General features: G+C 53.4%; 1 protein-coding gene and 1 long non-coding RNA gene across 4 annotated transcripts; one reads left to right on the forward strand and one right to left on the reverse strand.

The window, feature by feature from the left end:
• The first annotated feature begins 200 nt into the window (after positions 1-200).
• LOC140612314 (uncharacterized) lies at positions 201-19,092 on the forward strand. 2 transcript variants are annotated; one of them, XR_012013587.1, is made up of 5 exons: positions 201-743; positions 10,129-10,212; positions 12,633-12,681; positions 16,187-16,316; positions 18,433-19,092. It is a non-coding gene; the product is annotated as an uncharacterized lncRNA (long non-coding RNA). The 2 variants fall into 2 exon arrangements; XR_012013586.1 differs by lacking the exons at positions 201-743; positions 10,129-10,212; positions 12,633-12,681; positions 16,187-16,316 and adding an exon at positions 17,893-18,172.
• Positions 7,162-20,955, reverse strand: CHRM1 (cholinergic receptor muscarinic 1). 2 transcript variants are annotated; one of them, XM_072789567.1, is made up of 3 exons: positions 20,341-20,955; positions 19,792-19,883; positions 7,162-9,668 (listed from the first exon to the last, which is right to left on the reverse strand). In XM_072789567.1, exon 3 carries the CDS (start codon positions 9,580-9,582, stop codon positions 8,200-8,202), a length of 1,383 nt encoding a protein of 460 aa, XP_072645668.1. In that variant the 5' UTR covers positions 9,583-9,668; positions 19,792-19,883; positions 20,341-20,955; the 3' UTR covers positions 7,162-8,199. The 2 variants fall into 2 exon arrangements, with proteins under 2 accessions (XP_072645668.1, XP_072645669.1); XM_072789568.1 differs by lacking the exon at positions 19,792-19,883 and having other exon boundaries at positions 20,341-20,954.
• Positions 20,956-22,509: the final 1,554 nt, after the last annotated feature.

Consider the following 22,509-nt stretch of genomic DNA (forward strand, 5'->3'; position numbering starts at 1 on the left):
GAGTTTCTAGCTTAGGTGTTTGTGGGGGTGGCTGGGGCTCTCAGGCTGGGTAGGGGAGGCAGGAAGAGAAGCAGCTGTGGGTGGGAAGGGGATCAGCTCCTGGTAAATGTGCTGAGTGTGTATGCTCTTGGACTTGCAGGTGGAGGCTTCCAGCAGGGGAGGGTCTGTAGCTAGCAGCGGGTGGGGGCGCGGCGGGGTGTGTGTGTGTTTGCATACCATGAGCGTGAATGATGCTCTGGTGAGCAAGTCGAGTGAGAAGGGTGGGAGGGAGAGGTTGGAGCCCAGAGGACTGGCACCATTAGCAGGACAGAAATGGAGGCGGGACCCCCAGAAGAGAACAGAGCCCGGGGTGGGGATAGGAAGGCAGGAAGAAGAGACAGGTTGGTGTCAGCTAGAGCAGAGCTGTCGTGGGTGACCTTTCAGTTTGCTGACATCTTTGGTGGTCTTCTGGCAGTCCCCCCCAGGGCGCTTCCAGGGGATGAAGGAGAAATGAGTTTTTCTGATTCTAAGGGTAGGAGGGATTTGTACAAGTTTCTAGATAGTATCAGTGGGTGTTCCTGCTTTTCTTTTCTTTTTTTTTTAAAGATTTTATTTATTTATTCATGAGACACACACACACACACACACACACACACACACACACACACAGAGACGAGACACAGGCAGAGGGAGAAGCAGGCTCCATGCAGGGAGCCCAACGTGGGACTCGATCCCCAGACCCAGGATCACGACCTGAGCCAAAGGTAGACGCTTAACCACTGAGCACCCAGGGATCCCTGTTCCTGGTTTTCTTTCTTTTCTTCTTTTCTTTTTTTTTTTTTTTTGTTGTTCCTGGCTTTCTTAAGCAGCAAAGGAATTTGTTGAAAGGCCATCAGGAACTGCCAGGACGAGGCAGGACCAGACTTGCAAAACGGGCAGGAAGCAAGTGCCAAGCAGCAGGAAGGATAATTTTCCTTTAACTGGAGCAGCCTGGGAGGCTGCCACCAGGGGACACACTGCCAATATGTGCACACAGCTGGACATAGAGTCTCCAGATGGGGTATGGGGGACTCTGGAGTTCAGACCCCAAGTCCCTGCACTGAGGGCACCCTTTCCCAGTCCACAGCGGGGTGCTGATCAGCCCGGGGGTGCCCACATGTAGAGGAGTCAGGATGATTACAGGGTTTTGGCCAGAGCAACTAGAAGACTGGCAGAGGGGTGCCTTTGCTGAAGTGGGGAAGAGCCTTTACAGGGGAAATGAGCAGGTCAGTTTGGGCCTTGCTGCTTCTGGGGTTTGACAGACACCTAGGTGGGGATGTCAGGACGTTAGTAGGACATGTGCGCCAGTGTTGGTGCAGTGACCTGAACTGGAGATTCGAATCTGGGCGTCATGGGTGCTGCTGGCACGGAGAGCCCCAAAATGTCAGAGGGGCAGTAGGGTAGGTGTAGAGAAGGCAGAGAAGAGGAGTAAGCTCTTCACAGGGTCAGAGACGGGCTGGCAACAGACCCTGCAAGAGAGGGGTAGGGAGGTAGGTGGAAGGGCGCACCCTGGAGGCCTGGCATTGGGGAGATGCTGTGAACGACTCTGCTGGGGGCTGGAGGGAGGACAGAGGCTTGGCCTTTAGGTTTATCAGCATGGAGTGCTTTGGTGACCCTGATGAGAGCAGTTTTGGTTGAGGCTGGGGCAAAAGCCAACTTCGAAGGGGCTTCGTGGAGGATCCGAGGAGAGAGTTGGGAGTCTATGCCCATAGATGGGGGCTATTAAGGAAGAGAGAGACAGGAGGGAGTGAGTAGCAGGGGGAAGACGGGACCAGAAGTCTTTGGTTTCTTTAGCATGCGAGCAGCCACAGCACATTTGCTTAGGGCAAGAGGGGGAGATGCCAGAGGGATGACACTTGCTGGGTAGATGCCTTGGTGGGAGGGAGAGGGGACAGGATCTAGGGTGGGGATAGGGGAGGAGGGCTGGTGGTCCTGCACTGTCACATAGGAGGCACACATGCCAGGACAAAGTAGACCTGTGGGAGTTTGTGAAATTCCACTCCCAGATTGTTTTTTATTTACTTGGTGAAATAGGAAATGAGGTCACCTGCTGAGAGTGAGGATTGGGGCCTCCCCAAGGTTGGAAGTTTGAGGAGAGGGGAGAGGTATGAATAAACATCCAGGATCTTCCCATTCACGGCTGGAGGGAGACTTATAGCATATAAGCTGGGGGTTAGATAGAGGGGATAGAGATTGAGTCAACAACCCATCACACCTACATGATGGAGCCTCCATAAAAATCCCTACAGTATTGGATTCAGAGGGTTTCCCAGTGGGTGAACACAATCATGTTGCTAACAGGGTGGTGCCCCCTAGCTCCACAGGAACGGAAGCTCCTGTGCTTGAGATCCTTCGGGATCTCACCATTCATCTGTCCATTCTCCTTTATCATCTCCTCTATTATCATCCTTTTTTTAAATTTTTATTTTATTTATGATAGTCACAGAGAGAGAGAGAGAGGCAGAGACATAGGCAGAGGGAGAAGCAGGCTCCATGCACCGGGAGCCCGACGTGAGATTCGATCCCAGGTCCCCAGGATCGCGCCCTGGGCCAAAGGCAGGCGCCAAACCGCTGCGCCACCCAGGGATCCCCTATCGTCCTTTTTTTTTTTTTTTTTTTTTTAAATCATCCTTTCCTTTATCGTCTCCTCTCCTCCACCAGTCAATATGTTTATCTGAGTTCTGTGAGCAAATTATTGAACCCGAGGAAGGAGTTGTGGGAATTCCAATATGTAGCCCAATCAGACAGAAGTATGGGTACCCTCATGACCCACTACTTGAGATTGGTGGGGGAGAGGGGGATGTCTTGTGGTCCTGAGCCCCTAACTTGTGGGATCTGATGTTAACCACAGGTAGATAGTGTCAGACACCTGGCTGATGCTGGAGAATTGGCTGGTGTGGTGTGGAAAAAACAAACAAACACCCACCACTTGGTGTCAGAAATTTTGTAAGTAGAATGTAAATAAAGGAAACAGAATTTTTCTATTTTAATGGGGCAAGAAAATTCTAGGCAGAGGAGCCAGAAGAAGTGAAAAGCATGAATGAGTGGGCTGGGGTGCTTCTGGGACCAGGAGAATTTCAGGGTCTGTCTAGGGTCAGTGAGGGTGAGGAGTCACAGAAGAGGCTCAAGAAGGAAGTAGGGCTGAACAGAAGGCTGTTGGGAGGCTGAGGAGCTTGCATTTTTATCTCAAGCTACTGGCTAGTTGTTAGCAAGGGGTTGGCACCATCAGAGCTATGTTTTGGCAAAATCACTTTGACTGAAGCATGGCGAATGAATGGGAACGGGATCAATTAAGTCAGAGGTTGGCAAACTACAGCTGGTTGGCCTGTTTTTGTACTCATTATGAGTGAAGAATGGGTTTTTGCATTTTTAAAGGGCCGAAAAAAAATCAAGAGAAGAATAACATTTTGTGGCACATGAGCATTATATGCAATTCAAAGCTCTGTGGAATTTAAATAAAGTTTTATTGGAACTCAGCCATATTCATTCATTTTATGTATTGTTTATGGCTGCTTTTGCCTACAATGGCAGAACTGAATAGTTGTGACAGAGACTATAATACAGAAGTACCTACATTATATCCTTAATTTTGCCTCTTGGTCCACATAGCCTAAAATATTTACTATCTGGCCCTTTACAGAAAAAGTTTGTTAACCTCTGAAGGATAATTTTAGCATTCAGGAACTCTTGCACTGGGATGGTGACAGGACAGATGGACAGCACTGGATGAATTCAGGAACTGTTCGGGGGGTGGACTGACCAACTGGTACATGGAGTGAAAAAGAGAAGGAGTCCAAGATGACTCACAGATTTATGGATTGAGTGCTGGGTGGATGGTGGGGCTAGCCAGGCCAGGAACACCAGGAGGGGGAGTAGACCTGAGGGGCGGAGGAAGTATGCGGACTGGCAGGAACAGAGACAGTAATTTTCAGGCCTATTTTGTGTGATAGTCTGATTACTGGAGTTATGTAGTTGGCATGTGTAACAAAGATGCTAAGAACAAAGACATCACCTCAAAGTCTTTAGAGCCTGAGGCTGGTGTGGGACACCTGGGCTTCAAAAACCTTCGTGTTGTCAAGGTGAGCAGGTAGGTACCTGTCTGAACATCCAGTTGGATCAGCATCTGTTCTGTAAAAGCAGGGCCAGGTTCCAAGAAATGAAACTGAGGATTCCAAAAGCCTGGGGTAGGCACCGGGAGACATGTGGGGTCTGTCCTGGGATGCCAAGTCTCCCCTGAGCCCTCTCCTACTTGTCTGGTGAAGCCGGCATGCAGGAGAGAGGTCGGGCTTGCCTCGGCGGGTTTAGCGCAGTAGCCAAGCGACCTGGTCCTTCCAGGGCCTTGGGTTCCTACTGAGATGTGGGGGCAGTTGCTGAGGTGGCCAAGACCATCTACTCTATCTTTTGCCCTGTGGTCCTGTTCTCTGGGATGCGGTCCCAGCAGGTTCTAAGCGTCACGATTCTTGATGGGGCTATACCCTCGGTTGCCTGCAGATGACGCTCAAGTGATACGATGGGAGCGGCCCTGAGGACAAAGGCCTAAGGGGTGCCCCTTCTCTAGGCCTGCTTCAACTTGGTAAGGGGAGGAGGTGGCACTCACAAAGCCACCTCATTCTTTCCCTGCTTCCTGTTCATCTGCGAAACAGCCCTTGTTTCTGGGGCCAAGAAAGACTCCCTCAGGGCGGGAGGGGGTGTAGTGTTTGGGGTGGACTGATGCCATGGCCAGCCACCCTCTCCGGTCAAGCTCAAGCTGTTTCCTCTGTCTTCTGGCAGCTGAGTTTGAAGGAATCTTGCTTCAGAGGCTTGCAGGGCCCAGGCTCCATTTCTAGGATGAAGCCTTCCTGGATCACATGCCCTCTCCCCTCCCCCCAGGCTTGCCCCCTGACACTCCTTTTTGCAGGCCCCACTTCTTCCCTCTGGGTTGGCAGGGAGCATGGGACTCTAGACTCTATAAAGCCACTGCTGGAGGTGTAGGGAAAGGTATGGGTCTGAAACCACTTGGTTTCTGACCTTTACCTGAGAACACCCTTGTCCGGTGGTAACACTAGTCTTAGTAGAGCCACGGAGGTGTTTTCTTTTCTGGCCCGCCCGCCCTCTTCACTCTTCTGGGAGCAACTCATTCCTCTTGAGGACACTGAAAGTGAGAGACCTCCCTAGGGTTGCGTGGTGAGGGGCCACGGGCAGGTAGAACCTGCACCTGGGACCCGGGACAAGTGTGCACTTGCGAGCCCCATTCTGATGCTGATACCAGCTCTGACCTCCCACTCTTGGCTTCCAGGAAAGCTGGATCTGATTGCAGCACTACTGCTCTCCCAACACTGCTCGGGCTTTCTCGGTCTCTGTGCCACCCTTCGCCACAGGGTAGGGCATTTAACCCTAAAGTGGACTCAGTGCTATGAGGGAGCAGTGGTGAGGAAGGGGTGCTCCCAGAGTCTAGAGCTGACAACCCAGAAAACTGTGCAGGAGGGAGAGGGGTCTGGGGTCAGCTTCCTAGGGTCACCCTCCCCGGGGTAGTGCTCCTGCCAGCTCCTGGCCAGCCTGTCCCGTCCACTTCGTTAGTGGATCGTCCCTGCCCATAGTGTTGAAAGTTTCTTTTTCAAAGGCTTCCTGGAGTCCTGACAGCTGTGTGTGGGGTAATCTTCCATGGCTTCTCTGCAAATGGTTAGCCCCACCTAGGATCTCATTCCTCTGGCCAGCATTTCTAAAACTTCAGCCAGCATCACAACACCAGGAGGGCTTGTTGAAACGCATGGCTGGGCTCTACCCCTAGAGTTTCTGATTCAGTAAATCTGGAGTGACCCCGAGAACTTACAGATCTAATGAGTTCCTGGGTGATGCTGATGTTACTGGCCAGGACTGCAGTTCCTTCAAGGATTAATAACCCAGGAGGTCTGGGTTGTCCAAACCCTGCACATTCCAAAGAAAGGTTTGGTCCTTGCCTGGCTCCTGGGAGAGCACCCCTAAGGCCCTGATAAAAGTCTCTTTGCCTACCTGGGGCCCTGGGCCTTGTGGTATCAGATTAGCCTCTGGAGGGGCTGGAGATTAAGTAGCTAAGGTCAGCCATGCTTTACATGAGCAGTTTCCAGTAGAAACATTGGACACCGTGGCTCGGGTAAGCCCTGAGGTTGGCAGAACGTCATGCATGTTGTCACATAGAAGAATTAGATGCTGTACTCATGACTCCATTGGGAGAAGATGACTGGAAGCTTGCACCTGGTCTCTCCTAGACTCTGCCCTAGGTGCCATTATTGTTTGCTGATTTTTTTTTTTCCCTAGAGAGGGGGAGGCAGAGGGAGAGGGAGAGAGATCCTAAGCAAGCTCCATGCCCGCTGTGCAGCCTGACATGAGGCTTGATCCCACAACCCTGAGATTGTGACCTGAAATCAAGAGTGGGATGCTTCACCGACTGAACCACCCAGGCACCCCTCCTTTGCTGATTTTAATTTATATCTTTTTACTGTAATAAATTTTAACCACGAGTGTAACAGCTTGGCTGAGTTCTGTGTGTCTTTCCAGCAAATCATTGAACCTAAGAGTGGTCTTGAGGACCCCCAATGATAACCACACCTTGAGAACTGCTGCTCTATGCTTTAGGCATTAGGGTCCCCTCATCAATGAAATGCCTTAGAACCTGGCCTGAAGGTCACCTTTATGGATTACTTTGGCCTGGACCCCAGGTGTCCTCTGTCTGTAGTCCAGGGGTCAGGAGGCTGCGAGTTGCCTGGAAGCCTGGGTGTTGCTTTGTAGGGTAGCCCTGAATATTCCTCCTGGGTCACTGGGCCTTAGTCTCCCCATCTATACATGGGGCCTAGGAGCAATTCTGCTCTCCCTGGGTATAACAGGGCCTTGGAGCAGCCACATATGGCAAAGCTGATGAAGAACATGCTAGGCTATGGGCAAAGGCAATTTATTTCACCTGCTCTCCCTACCGCCCATTAGAGAGCCCTACTCACCTGAGCCGGGGACCCTGGAGTGCTGGGGCCCATGGGTTTCAGCAGAGCCAGGACTTGGTTCTGCCCCTCCTGGGACCACCCTCGGAGCAGTGGCCCACATTCAGCAGTACTGGGGCCTTCCCTGTCCCGTTCTGCCCTGGCCTAAGACTAGGCCCTCCATCCAACACAGCAAAGAAGGCCCCGTAGCCCCCGCTAGTTATGTGGCTTTATTCACAGACTCAGCACTTGCTGAGGATAGAAGGAAAGAACATTTGGGGCCAGGCTAGGCTTGGAGATGAGGGTGCCTGGGAGGCCATGCATGGGTCGGACTGGGAGCTCACAGGAGAGGACCCGTTGGCTGGGCCAGGCCTGTGTGGGGCAGGCTGGAGGCAGGCAGCATGCGGGAGGCCTGGCTAGACCTGTGTGGAGCAGATCCACCCAGGTGGTGGCTGTGAGCCAGGGAGGGAGGGACTGAGGCTTTCTCTGGGGCAGAGGGTATAGGTGTGGGGCTGGACAGCAGGCACCCCTGCCCCTCATTCCCAGGAAAACTACATAGTGGGACAGTCAGAACACCTGGCGCCTGGTCCAGCTGCTGCCTCTGGACTTGGTTTGTGACTAGCCAAGCTGGTCTCTTCTGGTGGCATCGTCCTGATGCTTGGATATTTGCCTTGGGGACACTCTTGGGACATTTGTAAGGAGGCTGGAGCATCCCGGAGAGTGTGCCTAGGCCTGGCAGCATGGGGGGAGGGGATACCCAGCCTGGGGTGCGCCCTTTGAGCCAAGCTTTCCTCTCCGTGGTTGGTGTCAGTTCCCAGCTGCTGTCCCAGGGGGGACCATCTCCCACCTCAATCTGGGCCAGCCCCTCGGCTAGGGATGACTGAAATGTTAACCTTCTTTCTCCTGGCCGGCCCTGGTGGCTCCCGACAGATTTCCTGCCTGAAGGCAAACAGAGGGTTCCAAGCTTGGATCCTCCTCCCCTAGCCTTTTTCCTGGTGAAGAGCCCGTTCCCACCCAGCAGGAACAGAAAAACCAGTTCCCCGGGTTCGGGTTCATTCCACCTGGGAATAGCAAGGTTTGGTAAGTTGGCAGGGTCTCTCTAGGCTGTCCAGGAAGGTGACCTAGGGGACGCTCCCCCCAACCCCCCAGGCCTGGTGAGGACAGAGCAGGGCCCTGGGTCTGAGGTCACAGCCCCTGCCCACTTCCTACCCTGCTCTCCCAGGGACTGGGGTGGTGGGATGCAGGTGAGGGGTCATCAGCATTGGCGGGAGGGGGTGCGGTGCACAGAGCCAGGGCGCTTGGGGATCTTGCGCCAGCGACGCTTGTCCCAGCGGCAGAGCAGCAGCAGGCGGAAGGTGTCCCGGAAGGCTTTGTTGCAGAGCGCGTAGCACATGGGGTTGATGGTGCTGTTGACGTAGCACAGCCAGTAGCCCAGCTCCCACAGGGTCTCGGGAACACAGTTCTTGCAGAAGGTGGACACCAGCACCATAATGTTGTACGGCGTCCAGGTGAGGATGAAGGCCAGCAGAATGGCACTCAGGGTCCGAGCCGCCTTCTTTTCCTTGACCAGCGAGAAGGTCTTCCGCTTGGCCAGCTGCTCCTTCCCTCGGGCCTTCTGGCCCTTGCCTGCTCGCTCGCGCCCTTTCCGCGTGGGCCTCTTGACTGTATTGGGAGAGCTCCGGGGGGGCTGCTTGGTGGGGGCCGGCGCCTCGGGATCCACCATGGGCATCTTGATCACCACCTCGGAGCCGGGCTCCTCGCCCTCCGACGAGGTGAGGGACTCCATGGAGCCTTCGTCCTCTTCTTCTTCTTCCTTCCAGCTGTAGGCCTGCAGCAGCCGGGGTGTGCGGCAGCAGCGGCAGCAGCGGCCCGGGGGGGTCTCTGGGGAGCCCTCAGTCCCCCGCTGGGACCGCTCTGAGCTGCTGCTGCTGCCGCCCCCCTTGCCGGGAGTCTCGGAGCCCTGCAGGGCCGCAAGCTCCCGGGCCCGATTCTCCGTCTCCCGGTAGATGCGCCAGTAGAGTGTGCACATGACCGTGACTGGGAGGTAGAAGGCAGCCATGGCTGTGCCAAAGGTGATGATGGGTTGGGAGAGGAACTGGATGTAGCACTGCCCGGCCAGCACTGTCCGCTCCCCTACCAGGTACTGCCAAAAGAGGATGGCCGGGGCCCAGAGGATGAAGGAGACCAGCCAGGCCAGGCCGATCATCAGGGCTGCCCGGCGGGGTGTGCGCTTGGCTCTGTAGCTCAGGGGCCGGGTCACGGAGAAGTAGCGGTCAAAACTGATGAGCAGCAGGTTCATGACGGAGGCATTGCTAGCCACGTAGTCCAGGGCCAGCCAGAGGTCGCAGGCCAGTGTGCCCAGCGCCCAGTGGCCCATGAGCAGGTACGTGGTATAGAGGTTCATGGAGAAGGTACCGATGATGAGGTCAGCGCACGCTAGGCTGAGCAGGAAGTAGTTGTTGACTGTCTTGAGCTCAGTGTTGACCTTGAAGGAGATGAGAACCAGCAGGTTGCCTGTCACTGTGGCCAGGGACAGGAGGCCTGTGGTGATCCCGATGAAGGCCACTTGCCAGGGACCCTTTCCCGGTGCCAGAACGGTGATGTTGGGGCTGACAGCGGGTGGGGCCGAGGTATTCATGGTGGCCCGGTGGGGCTTGGGGCCGGGCGGGGGGCAGCCCCTTCTTCTAGTCAGACTACAGGGCTTCTTCAGGGGGAGGTCATCACCTGAAAAGAGATGACATGGACTTTGGTTGGGCTGCTGGTCATCTCCAGGTGGAAGGTGCTAGGGTCACAGCCTCTGCCTTCTCAGGGCTTTAGGCCAGACATCACCCTTTCTCACCAGTGGCCACACACCATCATTTACAGTGCACTTTCCCAGCCGTGAATGGATGTGCCAGCAGCACTGGGGCAGAAGTGGTTTGGAATCGAGATGGAGTCCCTCCTTCCAGTTTCACCATTCAGACTCTGAGCCTCAATTTTCTCATTGGGAAATTGCTACTAATTCCTGTCTTGCTTAACTCATGTGGCAGGAGTTGGGAGACTCGCTTTGTATACAGCACTGCCAAATTTTCAAAGCACTTCACTCAATTTTATTAAAGCTCTCATTTACTAGGTAGTTACTACATGCCAGACACAGCACTAGCACTTAATTGAATTATCTAATTTAACTGTTGTACATCTCTAGGAGGAAGGTCTCTTATGCTCCTCATTTCCCTGAGGCAACTGTGGCTCCAAGCAGCTACAAGACCTGGCCACAGTGACAGAGGAGGTGAGTGTGATTAGAACCCACACCTCTCTCCTCCTCTGAGCATGTGGAGCTCCAGCAGGCTCCTTCCATCAAATATGGAGAGATGGGAAGGCAGGAGATGGGTGGGGAGGGCTCTAGAGAAGATAGGGGGAAGGAGGTGTATGTTGTGTGTCTGCATGGTTCCGTGTGTGTGTGCGCACGCGTGTGTGACCGAGACAGAAATAGAAAGAGAGAGAGAGGAGATGAGAGAGTTGGAGGGCAGTGTTTGGAGCTAAATGAGACCCTATAGGAGGGCGGGGGGGGGGGATCCCTGGGTGGCGCAGCGGTTTGGCGCCTGCCTTTGGCCCAGGGCGCGATCCTGGAGACCCGGGATCGAGTCCCACGTCGGGCTCCTGGTGCATGGAGCCTGCTTCTCCCTCTGCCTGTGTCTCTGCCTCTCTCTCTCTCTGTAACTATCATAAATAAATAAAAATTAAAAAATATTAAAAAAAAAAAAAAGGAGGGCAGGGGGGGACTTGTGCTGGACCTGAACTCCTGCCTGGTAGTAGAAAGTCTGGAGTGAAAGCAGGTAGTGAGGGCAAGGGTCTCAGCTCCCAGTGGGGGTCTGGCCCCAGATGAGGTGTGAGAACCCCCTTCTGTCTCCCCACTCTGTTCTTTGGTCCAAGGACCCAGGGGGACAGCAAGGGGAAAGGGAAGATCCCCTATATTTTTCTTTTTTTAAAAAATATTTTATTTATTTATTCATGAGAGACAGAAAGAGAGAGACAGAGACACAGGCAGAGGGAGAAGCAGGCTCCCTGCGGGGAGCCTGTTGTGGGACTCGATCCCGGGACTCTAGGATCCCACCCCGGGCGGAAGGCGGGCACTCAACCGCTGAACCACCCAGGCCTCCCTCTCTACATTTTTCTTGAAACTGGAGTCCAGCCTGGGCACTAAAGGCGGGTAAAGGGAAAAGCCAGATCTCTGAGCAACCTTCTGGTGATGGGGTTGCTCAGCGCCTCCCTCCCCCGCCTCATGCTCAGCCACAGCCTTGCTGTTGTATGTTTTGGCTGGTCCCTTCCTGTTCTGGGCCTCAGGTGTCTATCTGTCCACAGAAGAGTTGGGGTCTCCTCCCACCTGCAGCTATGGCTTCAGGGGCTGTGTCATTGGAGCTATTCCAAGGGAGAGATGTCAGGCAAGGGCCCACCAGCCTCCGGTGCTCCTCAGGACCAGGTCTGTGGCAGAGAAACTAGTGTGCTATATGCCTGTGAGGAGATCGATGCCTGTTGGGGGGGCAGGGGAGGGCCTTGAGGTGCGTGGCTGGGACAGTGTGTGACCGAGGGTGTGTGGTGGAGCTCATCTCCACTGGTCATGGTGTTGGTGTTTGGGAGGGACTCTTTGGAGTGTGAATGAATGAGCCAGAAGGACTGTGGCTATGAGTGTGTGCCTGTGTTTTGGGCAGTTTGCACATCAAGGAGACAGGGGACATCATGGTGGAAGAGTCTGGACAGTGTGAGCTGGACTGTCTCCATTTGAATACAGGCTCTACCATTTACTACCTGCCGGTGGTATACTTTCCATGAGCCTCGGTTTCCTCAGCTGAAAAATAGGAATGACTACTCCCTAGCTAATAAATCAAGGAATTATTGTGAAGCCAAAATGGGTCCATGGGCGTTGAGTCCCCAGGACAGGCCTGCCACATGATGAGCACTAGGTCCCCGTTGAGTCTTAGCATGTGTACTAGTGGAGGCTCCCTCCTGTGAATGTCTGCTCCTTTTTTTTTTTTTCTAAGATTTATTTATTTGAGGGGGGAGGGATAGGGAGAAGGAGAGAAAAAGAATCCCAAGTAGAACCCCTGTTGAGCATGGAGCCCAATGCAAGGCTTGATCCCAGGACCCTGAGACCATGACCTGAGCTGAAATCAAGAGTTGGATGCTTAATTGACTGAGCCACTCATGTGCTCCAAGTGTCTATTCCTTTGATTAAAAATTTCTCAGGGTAGCCTGGGTGGCTCAGTCAGTGGAACATGTGACTCTTGATCTTGGGGTCATGAGTTCGAGCCCCACGTTGGGCATAGAAATCACTTAAATAAATAAACTTAAAAGAAATTTCTAGGGATGCCTGGGTGGCTCAATGGTTGAGTGTCTGCCTTCAGCTCAGGGCATGGTTCAGGAGATGCAGGACAGAGTCCCACCGCGTCAGGTTCCACTGGAGGAGCCTGTTTCCCCCTTTATGTCTCTGCCTCTCTCTCTCTGTGTCTCTCATGAATAAATGAATAAAATCTTAAAAAAAAAAGAAATTTCTAATACTATGACAATAGCAACTAATAATGATAATGATCATTGCTATTATTCAGTTCTCCTTGAGTGGCAGTCACTGCTCAAAGTGCTTATGTGCATTATTGCCTGTAATCTTCACTGGGCACCTGTGACTGAGGGGTTGCTCTTCTCTCCATTTCACAGGTGAAAAACTGAGGTTGAAAAAGCAAGAGAATGGCACAGTATCACACAGGTAAGGTAGGAACCAAGATCTGAGCCCAAGCAGTTTGTGCCAATGAAACTTTATCTATAAAAACAGATGGCTGGCCTGGAGGCCACAGTATGCCAATTTGAATTTTATTTTTTAAATTGTATTTATTGAGACACCTCCTCGCAGGGAGCCTGCTTCTCCTTCTGCCTATGTCTCTGCCTCTCTCTCTGTGTCTCTCATGAATAAATAAAAAAAATCTAAAAATAAATAAATAAATTGTATTTATTTATTTTTGTAATAATCCCTACACCTAACACGGTGTCAAAGTCATGATCCTGAGGTCAAGAATCATGTTCTCTTCTGATTGAGCCAGCCAGGTGCATGTCAATTTGAATCTTAAAAATATTATGCTGAAATATTATTTGGCCTGCTTACTGAGTTTTGCTGCATCCTTTTCCCATAACCAAAGTAAAGTGCTGGGCTGGAGGCTGGCATCAGACTGTGCCTGCTGGGGCTTTCTCTGGGTATGATACCACCCATGGCAGGGTTGCCCTGCACAACTCTTGTCCCTCTGATCTGAACTTAGTGCTGTTGTTGTGGTTGTTGTTCTAAAGATTTTTGTTTATTTATTTGGGGGAGAGTCAGAAAGAGAGAGAGAATGAGCATGGGATCAGAGGAGAGGGAGAAGCAGGGAGCCTGACGCTTGATCCCCTGACTCTGGGGTCATGACCTGAGCCAAAGGCAGGTGCTTAACCGACTGAGCCACCCAGGTGCCTGAACTCAGGGCTGTTTAGTGCCAATTACACACACAGAGCAACTGAGGTCCAGAGTAAAGGGAGAAGTTATGGTATATCCCAAAGTCTCCTAGCTCATAGCCTGGTGCTGCCTCCCTTTCCTGATCCTCAACCTCTGGTGCTTTGGGACCAGTGGTTCCCCGGGCCAAGACCTGAAAAGCCTGAGTCAGACAAGATGAGTTTGCTGACCTCAGAGGCCACACCCTCGGCAGCTCCAGGAGCATCCTGTCTGCCTGGGCGCGGCGCAGCCCTCAATGCAGTGCCAAGGCCTCCAGTGTCGGATCTGGTCCCACACCGCAGCAGGACCAGGCCTAGGAGGACCTAAGGGAGACAGTTTTGCCTGGGGTGTAAAATTTGAGGTACCCCCAAACTCAGTAGTCAAGAAAATGATATTTAATGCAATATTTAAAAAATGGGGGGATCCCTGGGTGGCTCGATGGTTTGGTGCCTGCCTTTGGTGGAGGGCATGATCCTGGAGACCCAGAATCGAGTCCCAAATTGGGCTCCTTGCATGGAGCCGGCTTTTCCCTCTGCCTGTGTCCCTGCCTCTCTCTCTCTCTCTCTCTCTCTCTGTGTTTCTCATGAATAAATGAATAAAATCTTAAAAAAAAAAAAAGGGGATCCCTGGGTGGCGCAGCGGTTTAGTGCCTGCCTTTGGCCCAGGGCGCGATCCTGGAGACCCGGGATCGAATCCCACATCAGGCTCCCGGTGCATGGAGCCTGCTTCTCCCTCTGCCTATGTCTCTGCCTCTCTCTCTCTCTCTGTGTGACTATCATAAATAAATGAAAAAAAAAAAAAAAAAGGGATGCCTGGGTGGCTCAGTGGTTGAGTGTCTGCCTTTGGCTCAGGGCATGATCCTGAGGTTCTAGGATTGAGTCCCGCATCAGGCTTCTCCCTTTGCCTATGTCTCTGCATCTCTCTCTTTGTGTCTCATGAATAAATAAGTAAAATCTTTAAATAAATAAATAAATAATGGAAATTGATGGGGCGCTTGGCTGGCTCAGTTAGAAGAGTCCATGACTCTTGATCTCAGGGTTGTGAGTTCGAGCCCCATGTTGGGTGTAGAGATTACATTAAAAAAAAAAGAGGGGATCCTTGGGTGGCTCAATGGTTTAGCACCTGCCTTAGGCCCAGGGTGTGATCCTGGGGTTCCAGGATCAGGTCCCACATCGGGCTCCTTGCATGGAACCTGCTTCTCCCTCTGCCTGTGTCTCTGCCTCTTTCTCTCTCTCTCTGTGTCTCTCATGAATAAATAAATAAAATCTTAAAAAAAAAAGGAAATTGATGCAAAACAATCCATCATGAACAAAATTTTAAATAAAGGCAGGGTTCAACCCTGCACTTACACAAACAATCCTATCACACATGACTCACCCTGTTCCTGGCCCTGGTTCCAATGAAACTTTATTTACAAAAATAGATGATGGCCCGCCTGTGGGCTGCCTGGTTTGCTGTTTGATTGTGGTTTGTTTGTTTTTTTTTGCTAGTTGATTTTTAAAAATGTTACATTTCAATGTTAGTTATCTTGATGAGTGAGTTTTGTGTGTGTCCTCCCTCAAAACTGTCTCTTCCCAGCAGTGTGATCCTCAGCAATCATTTAACCTGTCCTTCCCTGGCCTCTCTGCATCTGCCAGTTTATGGGACTAATGGCATCCAAAGCCTCTCCCCACTTATTTCTGGCTCCTCATTCTGATCCATAGCCCAGTCACCTCTTGCTGCGCCCTTCAGCTTACAGACTCTGGCATAGCCCCTCTCTAGGCCCCAGAGTCCTTGTTTATTTTTTCTTCTTCTTTTCTTTTTTAAAATGTATTTAGGGGGACTGCGGTGGCTCAGTGGTTGAGTGTCTGCTTTTGGCTCAGGGTGTGATCCCAGGTCCTGGGATCGAGTTCCACATTGGGCTCCCTGCATGGATCTTGCTTCCCCCTCTGCCTACATCTCTGCCTTTCTCTCTGTGTCTTTCATGAATTAAAATAATTATAATTTTTTAATAATTATAAAATAATTATTTAAATTTATTATTTTTAGAAAAAGAAAGCTCTACACTCAGTGTGGGGCTTGAACTTGCAACCCAAGGATCAAGGGTTGAAGTTCCACCAACTGAGCCAACCAGGCACCCCTCAGATTACTCATTTGTACAGTAGGGGACTTGGACCAGCTTGGCAGGTGGGGAGATTTTCCAGAGCCCTGATACGGGACCCAAATCCTTGAGTGGAGGGTGCAGAGACTGAAGGCTCATTTGGGTTCTCCCAGATGGGGTTGGAATGACATCTCCTTGGGGTGGGGACATAGCAACCTCTGTTTATCAAAAGCTTTTATTAAAACTAGCTATAGCTTTTATGAGTTTAATTAAAAATTTTTTAAAAATTTATTTGAGAGAGAGAGGGGAGAGTGAGAGAGCAAAAGCAAGGGGAGGAGCAGAGGGAGAGGGAGAAGCAGGCTCCCCGCTGATTAGGGAGCCTGATGCAGGGCTCCATCCTAGGACCCCAGGATCATGACCTGAGCCAAAGGCAGCAGCTTAACCAACTGAGCTACCCAGGCGCCCCTAGCTTTGATGGGTTTTAAAAAGGCTTTCAGGATGGGGACCTATGAGAAGTGATCCTTGGAGGTAAGGGGGCCGGCAGTCCCTCTCTCCTTAATGGATAGAAGTCCCTTCCACTCACTCATTTTAATAGCCACACTGATGACCACTATAATTAATTACCTTCTGCATGCTGGGCAGTTGATGTATGATATCATTTCCTTTAATCCACAGGGCACCCAATGGGAATTCTTCTCTCTATTTCATAGATGAAGACACTGAGGCCAACAGGGCTAAGAGACTTGCTGATGGTCTCACAGGAAGTGGTGGAGCTGGGATTCTATGGGGCCCTGCAGGCTCCGAGGTATACATTCTTTCCACTTCCCTTTATACCCCCCTGTGAGCTGTAGGGGCTAATGTCTCCCACCTGGGACAACTTGGAGGAGGGTGGTGGTTCTGGGGAATTGGACCCTGATTTTTGCCGCTGCCTGGATATTTTTTTTAAAGATTTTATTTATTTATTCATAGAAACACACAGAGAGAATGAGAGGCAGAGACACAGGCAGAGGGAGAAGTAGGCTCCATGTAGAGAGCCTGACGTGGGACTCGATCCAGGGTCTCCAGGATCACACCCTGGGCTGCAGGCGGCGCCAAACCACTGCGCCACCAGGGCTGCCCTGCCTGGATCTTTTGAACCCCTAAGATGTAGCCCAAGAACAGAGCTGTCAATAACTGTGCCTTTTTTCCACCATCAGCAGCAAGGGTCTTCCCCCAAACCTCTCTTGGACAGTGATTTGCTTAGGAGGATGCTCCTGGTGGCTCTGCTTTGGTCCCTGTTGTGTGACCTTGGGCACGTCACTGTCCCAACTTCATAATCCTTCTGTAGGGATGACTGTATGTGTGTGTGAGGGTGTGTGCATTGCTGAGTGAAAATAAGAAATGGTGGGGTGGGAGTGTAACTTTGAGGGGATGGGGTAGGACTCATTTTCTGAGGGTCTCATGTCTGGGGTACCGGAAGGAGGCAATGAAATAGGGAGGTGCTTTTCTGCTTAGGACCATGGCCTCCTGATGAAGGCTGTTGGCAGCTTTGCATAATATCATTAGTATTATCATAGCAAACGGCATTTACTGACTGCTTACCATATACCAGACACGGCTCTACGCATTATATTCGTGATTTAATTGACCTGTTACAACTCCTTGTGAAGCGGGTTTTATTAACCTCAATTTGCAAAAGTGACAGCTGAGGTTTTGAGACCTTAAGGTCCTGACAGCTCATCAGTGAGGCAACTGGGATTTAGGCCTTTTGGACCCCTGCCCACTCTAAATCCCTCATATGAGAATGGTGGGCTCCACGGACTCCTCGTTCACCTTGACTGACCTGGCCAACCCATAGTTTGAGTCACTGAGGACTCGGTCCTTCCTTTAGAATCTGGCCCCTGTGTGTTGTGTATGCATGTGTGTGTGTGACAGTGTCTGTTGTTGATCTGCGTGATGTATGATGACAGTGCCGTGGGAAGGGGGAGGCCTAGCCGTAGCTCTGAGAAGCAGGGTAGGGGCTGTATCTGCCTCATTCGCTGCTTGGCACACATGGTCACTCAATAAATATCTGTGGGGTAAACACAGGGAGATATGCATGGGGTCCTTCTGTTTGACTTCAGGCTCAGAGGCATGAGGATGAACCCACAGGGGTCAGGCTCCAGAGTATGGGCACCCTGCACCTTCCAGTTCTTGCCTCTCCTCCCTTGCCAAGTCACTATCTCCTCACCTGTAAAACGGACCAAGGAGACCCTGACTCCCCTGCTGCAGGGAAACTGAGGGAGGTGACAGGACTGGCACGGGTGTAGGATGGGCCCTGTCAGTGTCAGGGAAGGAAAAAGTCGGCCTGGGCTTAAAGAGTTAAGGGATGAGGTCAGAGCCTCTAGAACAGCAGGCTAGATTGTCTATGGCCAGAGCCTTGGACCAATCCCCAGGGGCTGGGGATCTGGCTGGCCAGAGGAAGAAGGGGGCTGGGAGCCATCGCTGGGGAGAGGGATTCCTGAACACTTGGGCTTCCTGAATGTCGCCACTGGCCAAGTTGTGAAGGGGAGACGGAGAATGAGGGGGTGCTGGGGAAGAGATTCAGGAGGAAGAGCGAAGCCATCTTGTGATTCTGGGCCTGGATGTTGGCAGAGCGTGGGGAATAGCTGGAGAGAATGGGCGATACTTGACGAGAAGGAGGTAGGAGGTAGGGGCTGCAGGGCTGGGCTTCTGGGACTTTACATATGCAGACAGGAGGGCGCTCCTCCGGCCTGGTCTTCGGACTGGTCCCTTCTGCTGGAGGCTAAATCCCGAAGCCAGCCTGTCAGAGGCGGCTCTCCCCCTGGCTTAACTTTTCTCTACAAGTAGCTCTTGACCCATGAAAGGAGCACAAAACTCTTACCTCTGTGCCTGGCCTGGGGAACGAGGGGGTAAACACATGCAATCTTTCACATTTCCAGGCTCAACAGTTACCACCGGAGTGGCAGCTAGCCCTGGGGAGATCAGCAGGCATCAGTTGAATACTCATAAATGTGCTGCCGAGCCGGAAGAGGAGCAGGAGCGTCAGCCCTAGAACCACTGCCAAATACACTCACTGCTGATGGACTTTAACCAGTTGCCCGACTTCAGCCAAACCATGCCAGAGCCGGCAGTCAGCAGGCTGGGCCCCAGACCTCACTCTGCCAGGTGGCATCAGCAGTGCTCCACCCCTCATCATCCTCTCCACTTGCTCCCTGTTCTTCCATCCTCGACTTCTCCTCCTCATTTCCTTTCTTCTCGCTCCCTCCCTCCCCCATCCTTCTAGGCATCACCATGGCATCACAGCAGAGCAGAAACCTCAGCGAGATATTCACCCACCTCTCCCCGCCTGCCCTCCCCTCCGGAGGAGCCGAAGCTCCTGCCTCACAGCGCTCGCTGCTCCCCCACCCCATCATCTTGCTGTGTGTGTGGGGGGGTGGGAGTGCAGTGCTGAACTGAGGGTGAGGGGAATGGGGTCCCTCCTGGGCTGGGACCCTTCTGAGACCATAAGCATGTCCCTTCTCCTTCCTGGGCCTCAATCTCTCCATCTGTTCAATGGGAAGGTTTCTTTTAAGGGCTGATGTGACCTCTGCCCAACCCCATCTTGGCACTCTGGACTCCTCTTTGCACTTGGGGATCTAGTTCTCAGACCTCCAGGGCCCGGCCCCGGAGACAAGAGTCAAGTCTTCCGCAGCCCTGTTTCGCCATCCCCTCCCCTGCCTTCTATATCTCAGTAGGGATCATGGCTTGCCTAGTGGCTGAGGTCAGGGGGCAGAGAACTAACTCTTATCTGACAGCTCAGTGAGCAGCTGATTACCCAGGGACAGGAGACTGTCCGGCTATAGGAGACAATCTGACTCCTTCCGGCCAGTTGGGCGGGGGTGGGAGGGTGGGTTGTTGTCGGTGGTTGGGTCAGCCTGAGTGGGGCTGTAGGTATGTTTTGTGGCAAGAGGTGAATCCCTCTCATTAGCACTGATAACCCAGAAGCAGCACTTATCTGAATGACCCAATGAGGGCTGACCACCCAGTTCCTAGCTACCAGCCTACATTGTGGAGTCTGGGGGTACTGAGATGGGGGCCTGCATGGGTGCCCATTAGTATCCCTGCATGACCAGGACACAGGACTGAGATCTACTCTGTGGGAGTCCAAGATACTGTGGACCTAGGGAGGGCCCTCTGGGCCCTTGCACACGTCAGGGCCACGTTCCCTGGCTGGTGTGGCCTTCCATGTGGCCATTTGTTCCCTGAGAGCCCTGGGGCTCTTGGCCTGGTCTCCTGCTGGCTTCTGGCCTAATACCCACCTTGGCATCCAGCTTGTCCATCTGGCCAGCAACCTGATTCAGTCCATCTTGGGGGGACTGGAAATGGATGGGGTGGTGGGATTCAGGGTTCCCTGAAGGAGAAGAGGAGGAGATTCTGGGACTGGCACCCCAATGTCGAAGGGGGGGTGTCAACCTCCCACGGGATGCTGGTGGCAAGGGCTGCCCTCTGGCCTCCTACCCTTTCCACTCTGTCCCTGGGATTCTGGGTCCTCTGTCTGCTACGTAGCAGCTTAATCTCTCTGAGCTCCAGGTCCAGTTTCCTAAGGGGGGGTCTCCATCGCCTTTGCCAGCTGAACTCCAGAAAAACATCAGGTGTATCTGCTCAAAGCCACGAGACTGGGTGTTTGGAGCAGCCAGTTCCAATGCTACAGAGTCCCCTTGGCTTCTAGACCCCTCCTGGGCCCCCTCCTCTCTCTGGAGTTCCTCCCCATTTCCTGCTAGTCCTGGTCTCTGCTTTGCTCCCAGGACCCTGCTTTTTCCGCCCCCGCCTCAGTGGAGCCCCTCCCAAACCCTCTCAAATGTACTCACCATGGGTCTGGAGAAGGGTCTGTAGGATCCTCAGCCCCACTGCCTTCCCGGGGGGCCGGCGGCGTCTCCAGGGACCCAAACACCTGGCTCCGGTGGGGGGGGGAGCTGCGCCCTGTGCTGGCAGCCGGGAGAGGCACAGCCAGTGATTGGCATGTCCCACCCCCTGGCACGCCAGCCTGGGGGGGGGGTGGAAGGAGGAGAGCAAAGAGAGGGAGGGAGGAGAGAGAGAAAAGGAAGGGAGGGGGAGCTGGAGGGAAGCCTCAGGCAGCGTCTGGGGTTGGACTAGGTCCTGGAGCGTGCCCCCCCCCTCCACTAGGGCACCTAATTTGAGCCCCAAGAGGGAGGAGGTAGGACATGAGGAAAACGAGCCCAGGAAGGCTAAAAGTCCAGAATGGGAGAGAAGGCGGATACAGGGAGACAAACACCCACACCCACTGCACACAGACTCATCGGTACACACACACACACACACACACACACACCCTCACAAAGGCACACTGTTTCCTGGGGCTCCTTCCCCCACCCAACCTTAGAGCCCCTAACCCATGTGCACCGTGCCCCAACGCTCATGCCCCGGCATTCACACGCCTGTTTCCCTCACATATATGCCCTGCCCCCTGCACATGCCCACACGCCCACCCACCCACCCACCCAGCCCCACACCCTGCTCTTCCTCCCTGCTGCGAAGGAGCTAGATTCCTTCTGTTTGGAAATGACACATTGGGCCTCACGTGAGAGGCTCCAACTTGGAACAGACCCAGAGGGCTGGTGCACCCGCCCCAGGGGCTGGGCAGACGTCCCCGCGTGCTGGGCTGCGTGCTCTGGCGTCTGTCCCTGCTGCTAACCCGGGTGTGAGGGTATATGGGGGTCTGATGGGGAGGGATGAGTGGGGGTCGTGTGCCCACCACACGTGCTGCTGAGTGTCCCCTCCCACGTGAGTGTCCCTGAAATACCATGCAACCTGTGTAAATGCAGGTGTCACCCTCCTGGTCTGGAACCAGGACGTGTGTATACACGTGTGTCTGTATTCGGTGTGTGTCTGAGTGTTGCCCAACTGTGGAACTTGCTAATTCTGACAAGGGAGGCAGCCTCTACCTCCCTGCCTGCTCCACCCCCAGCTTCCACTTGGAAGACAGACAGACAGGCAGACAGACAGCTCTCCTCCCAGCTTGTCAAACTCTGTCTCCCCTGACTCCCACTCAGGGCTCACAGGTGTGTACCTGGGAAGTGACAAACTTGCCCTTCTTCCCCAACTCCTTTAGCCCCACTGCTTGGTTAATACCCCCTGCACCGCCCCTCACCCTTTCTGGTTTTCTGGTTGAGTTTCCTCAGAGATAGAACCCCTGGGGGCCCTTTACCATAGAGACTGTGGGTTCTGCACCGCCCTCACCTGGCCCTAGAGACCTCCTGGGGAGCTGACCAGGGACAGATGCTGGGGAGACTTCTGCTGGGCTGCTGTGTCCTCTGCCCCCCTGGGCCATGCTGAAGCTCTGGGGTGGAAGGTAGGATGCACAGGGATCCATCTACTTAATCCCATTATGCAGATGAGGAAACTGAAGAGCAGAGGCGTGATTCACACACGGGGGGCAAATGTTTGGACTCAGGTCCAGTGGCTCTAAGCCAGGGAGTGGGGACCTGCTCCACCACTTTCACCTGCCCATTTCCCCACCGAGCACCCCTTCTCATTCCCCAAACCTGAGGGTAACCCAGGGCTTCCTCAGGCTGGAGCCCAGGTGCCAACGGAGCCAGGTGGCACAGAAACTGGGGTCCCTGGGGCCTCACCAGCAGCCATGGGAGGCAGGTGGTGGGCACACGTGGCAGGTACATGTGGGGGATCTCTGCTTCTCTAAGGCAGCTGAGGGTTGAGCAAGCAACCAGTCCACCTCCTTTCTGAAGTTGAGGAGACACTGCAGCTTGGAGAGGAATCCGAGCACCCCCTCGCACCCCAGGGCCCACCAGCGGGTCAGGGGTGGGGTCAGAACTGCGCCGGTCCCCAGCCCGTGGGCGCTGACTCGGGCTGCCCCCTGCTGGGCGGTCCCCGGGTTGTGGTCGCGGCTGCGTGTACTTGTGCGCGTACACGTGGCTGAGTGTGGGGGTGTCAGGCCTCCACGCTCCACATCCATTTCCGAGTCTGAATCAGGCTCTCTCCTTGCCCCCTCCCCCCAATCT

Source organism: Canis lupus, chromosome 21, assembly GCF_048164855.1.
Source record: "Canis lupus baileyi chromosome 21, mCanLup2.hap1, whole genome shotgun sequence".
In the NCBI taxonomy this organism is placed as follows: domain Eukaryota; kingdom Metazoa; phylum Chordata; class Mammalia; order Carnivora; family Canidae; genus Canis; species Canis lupus.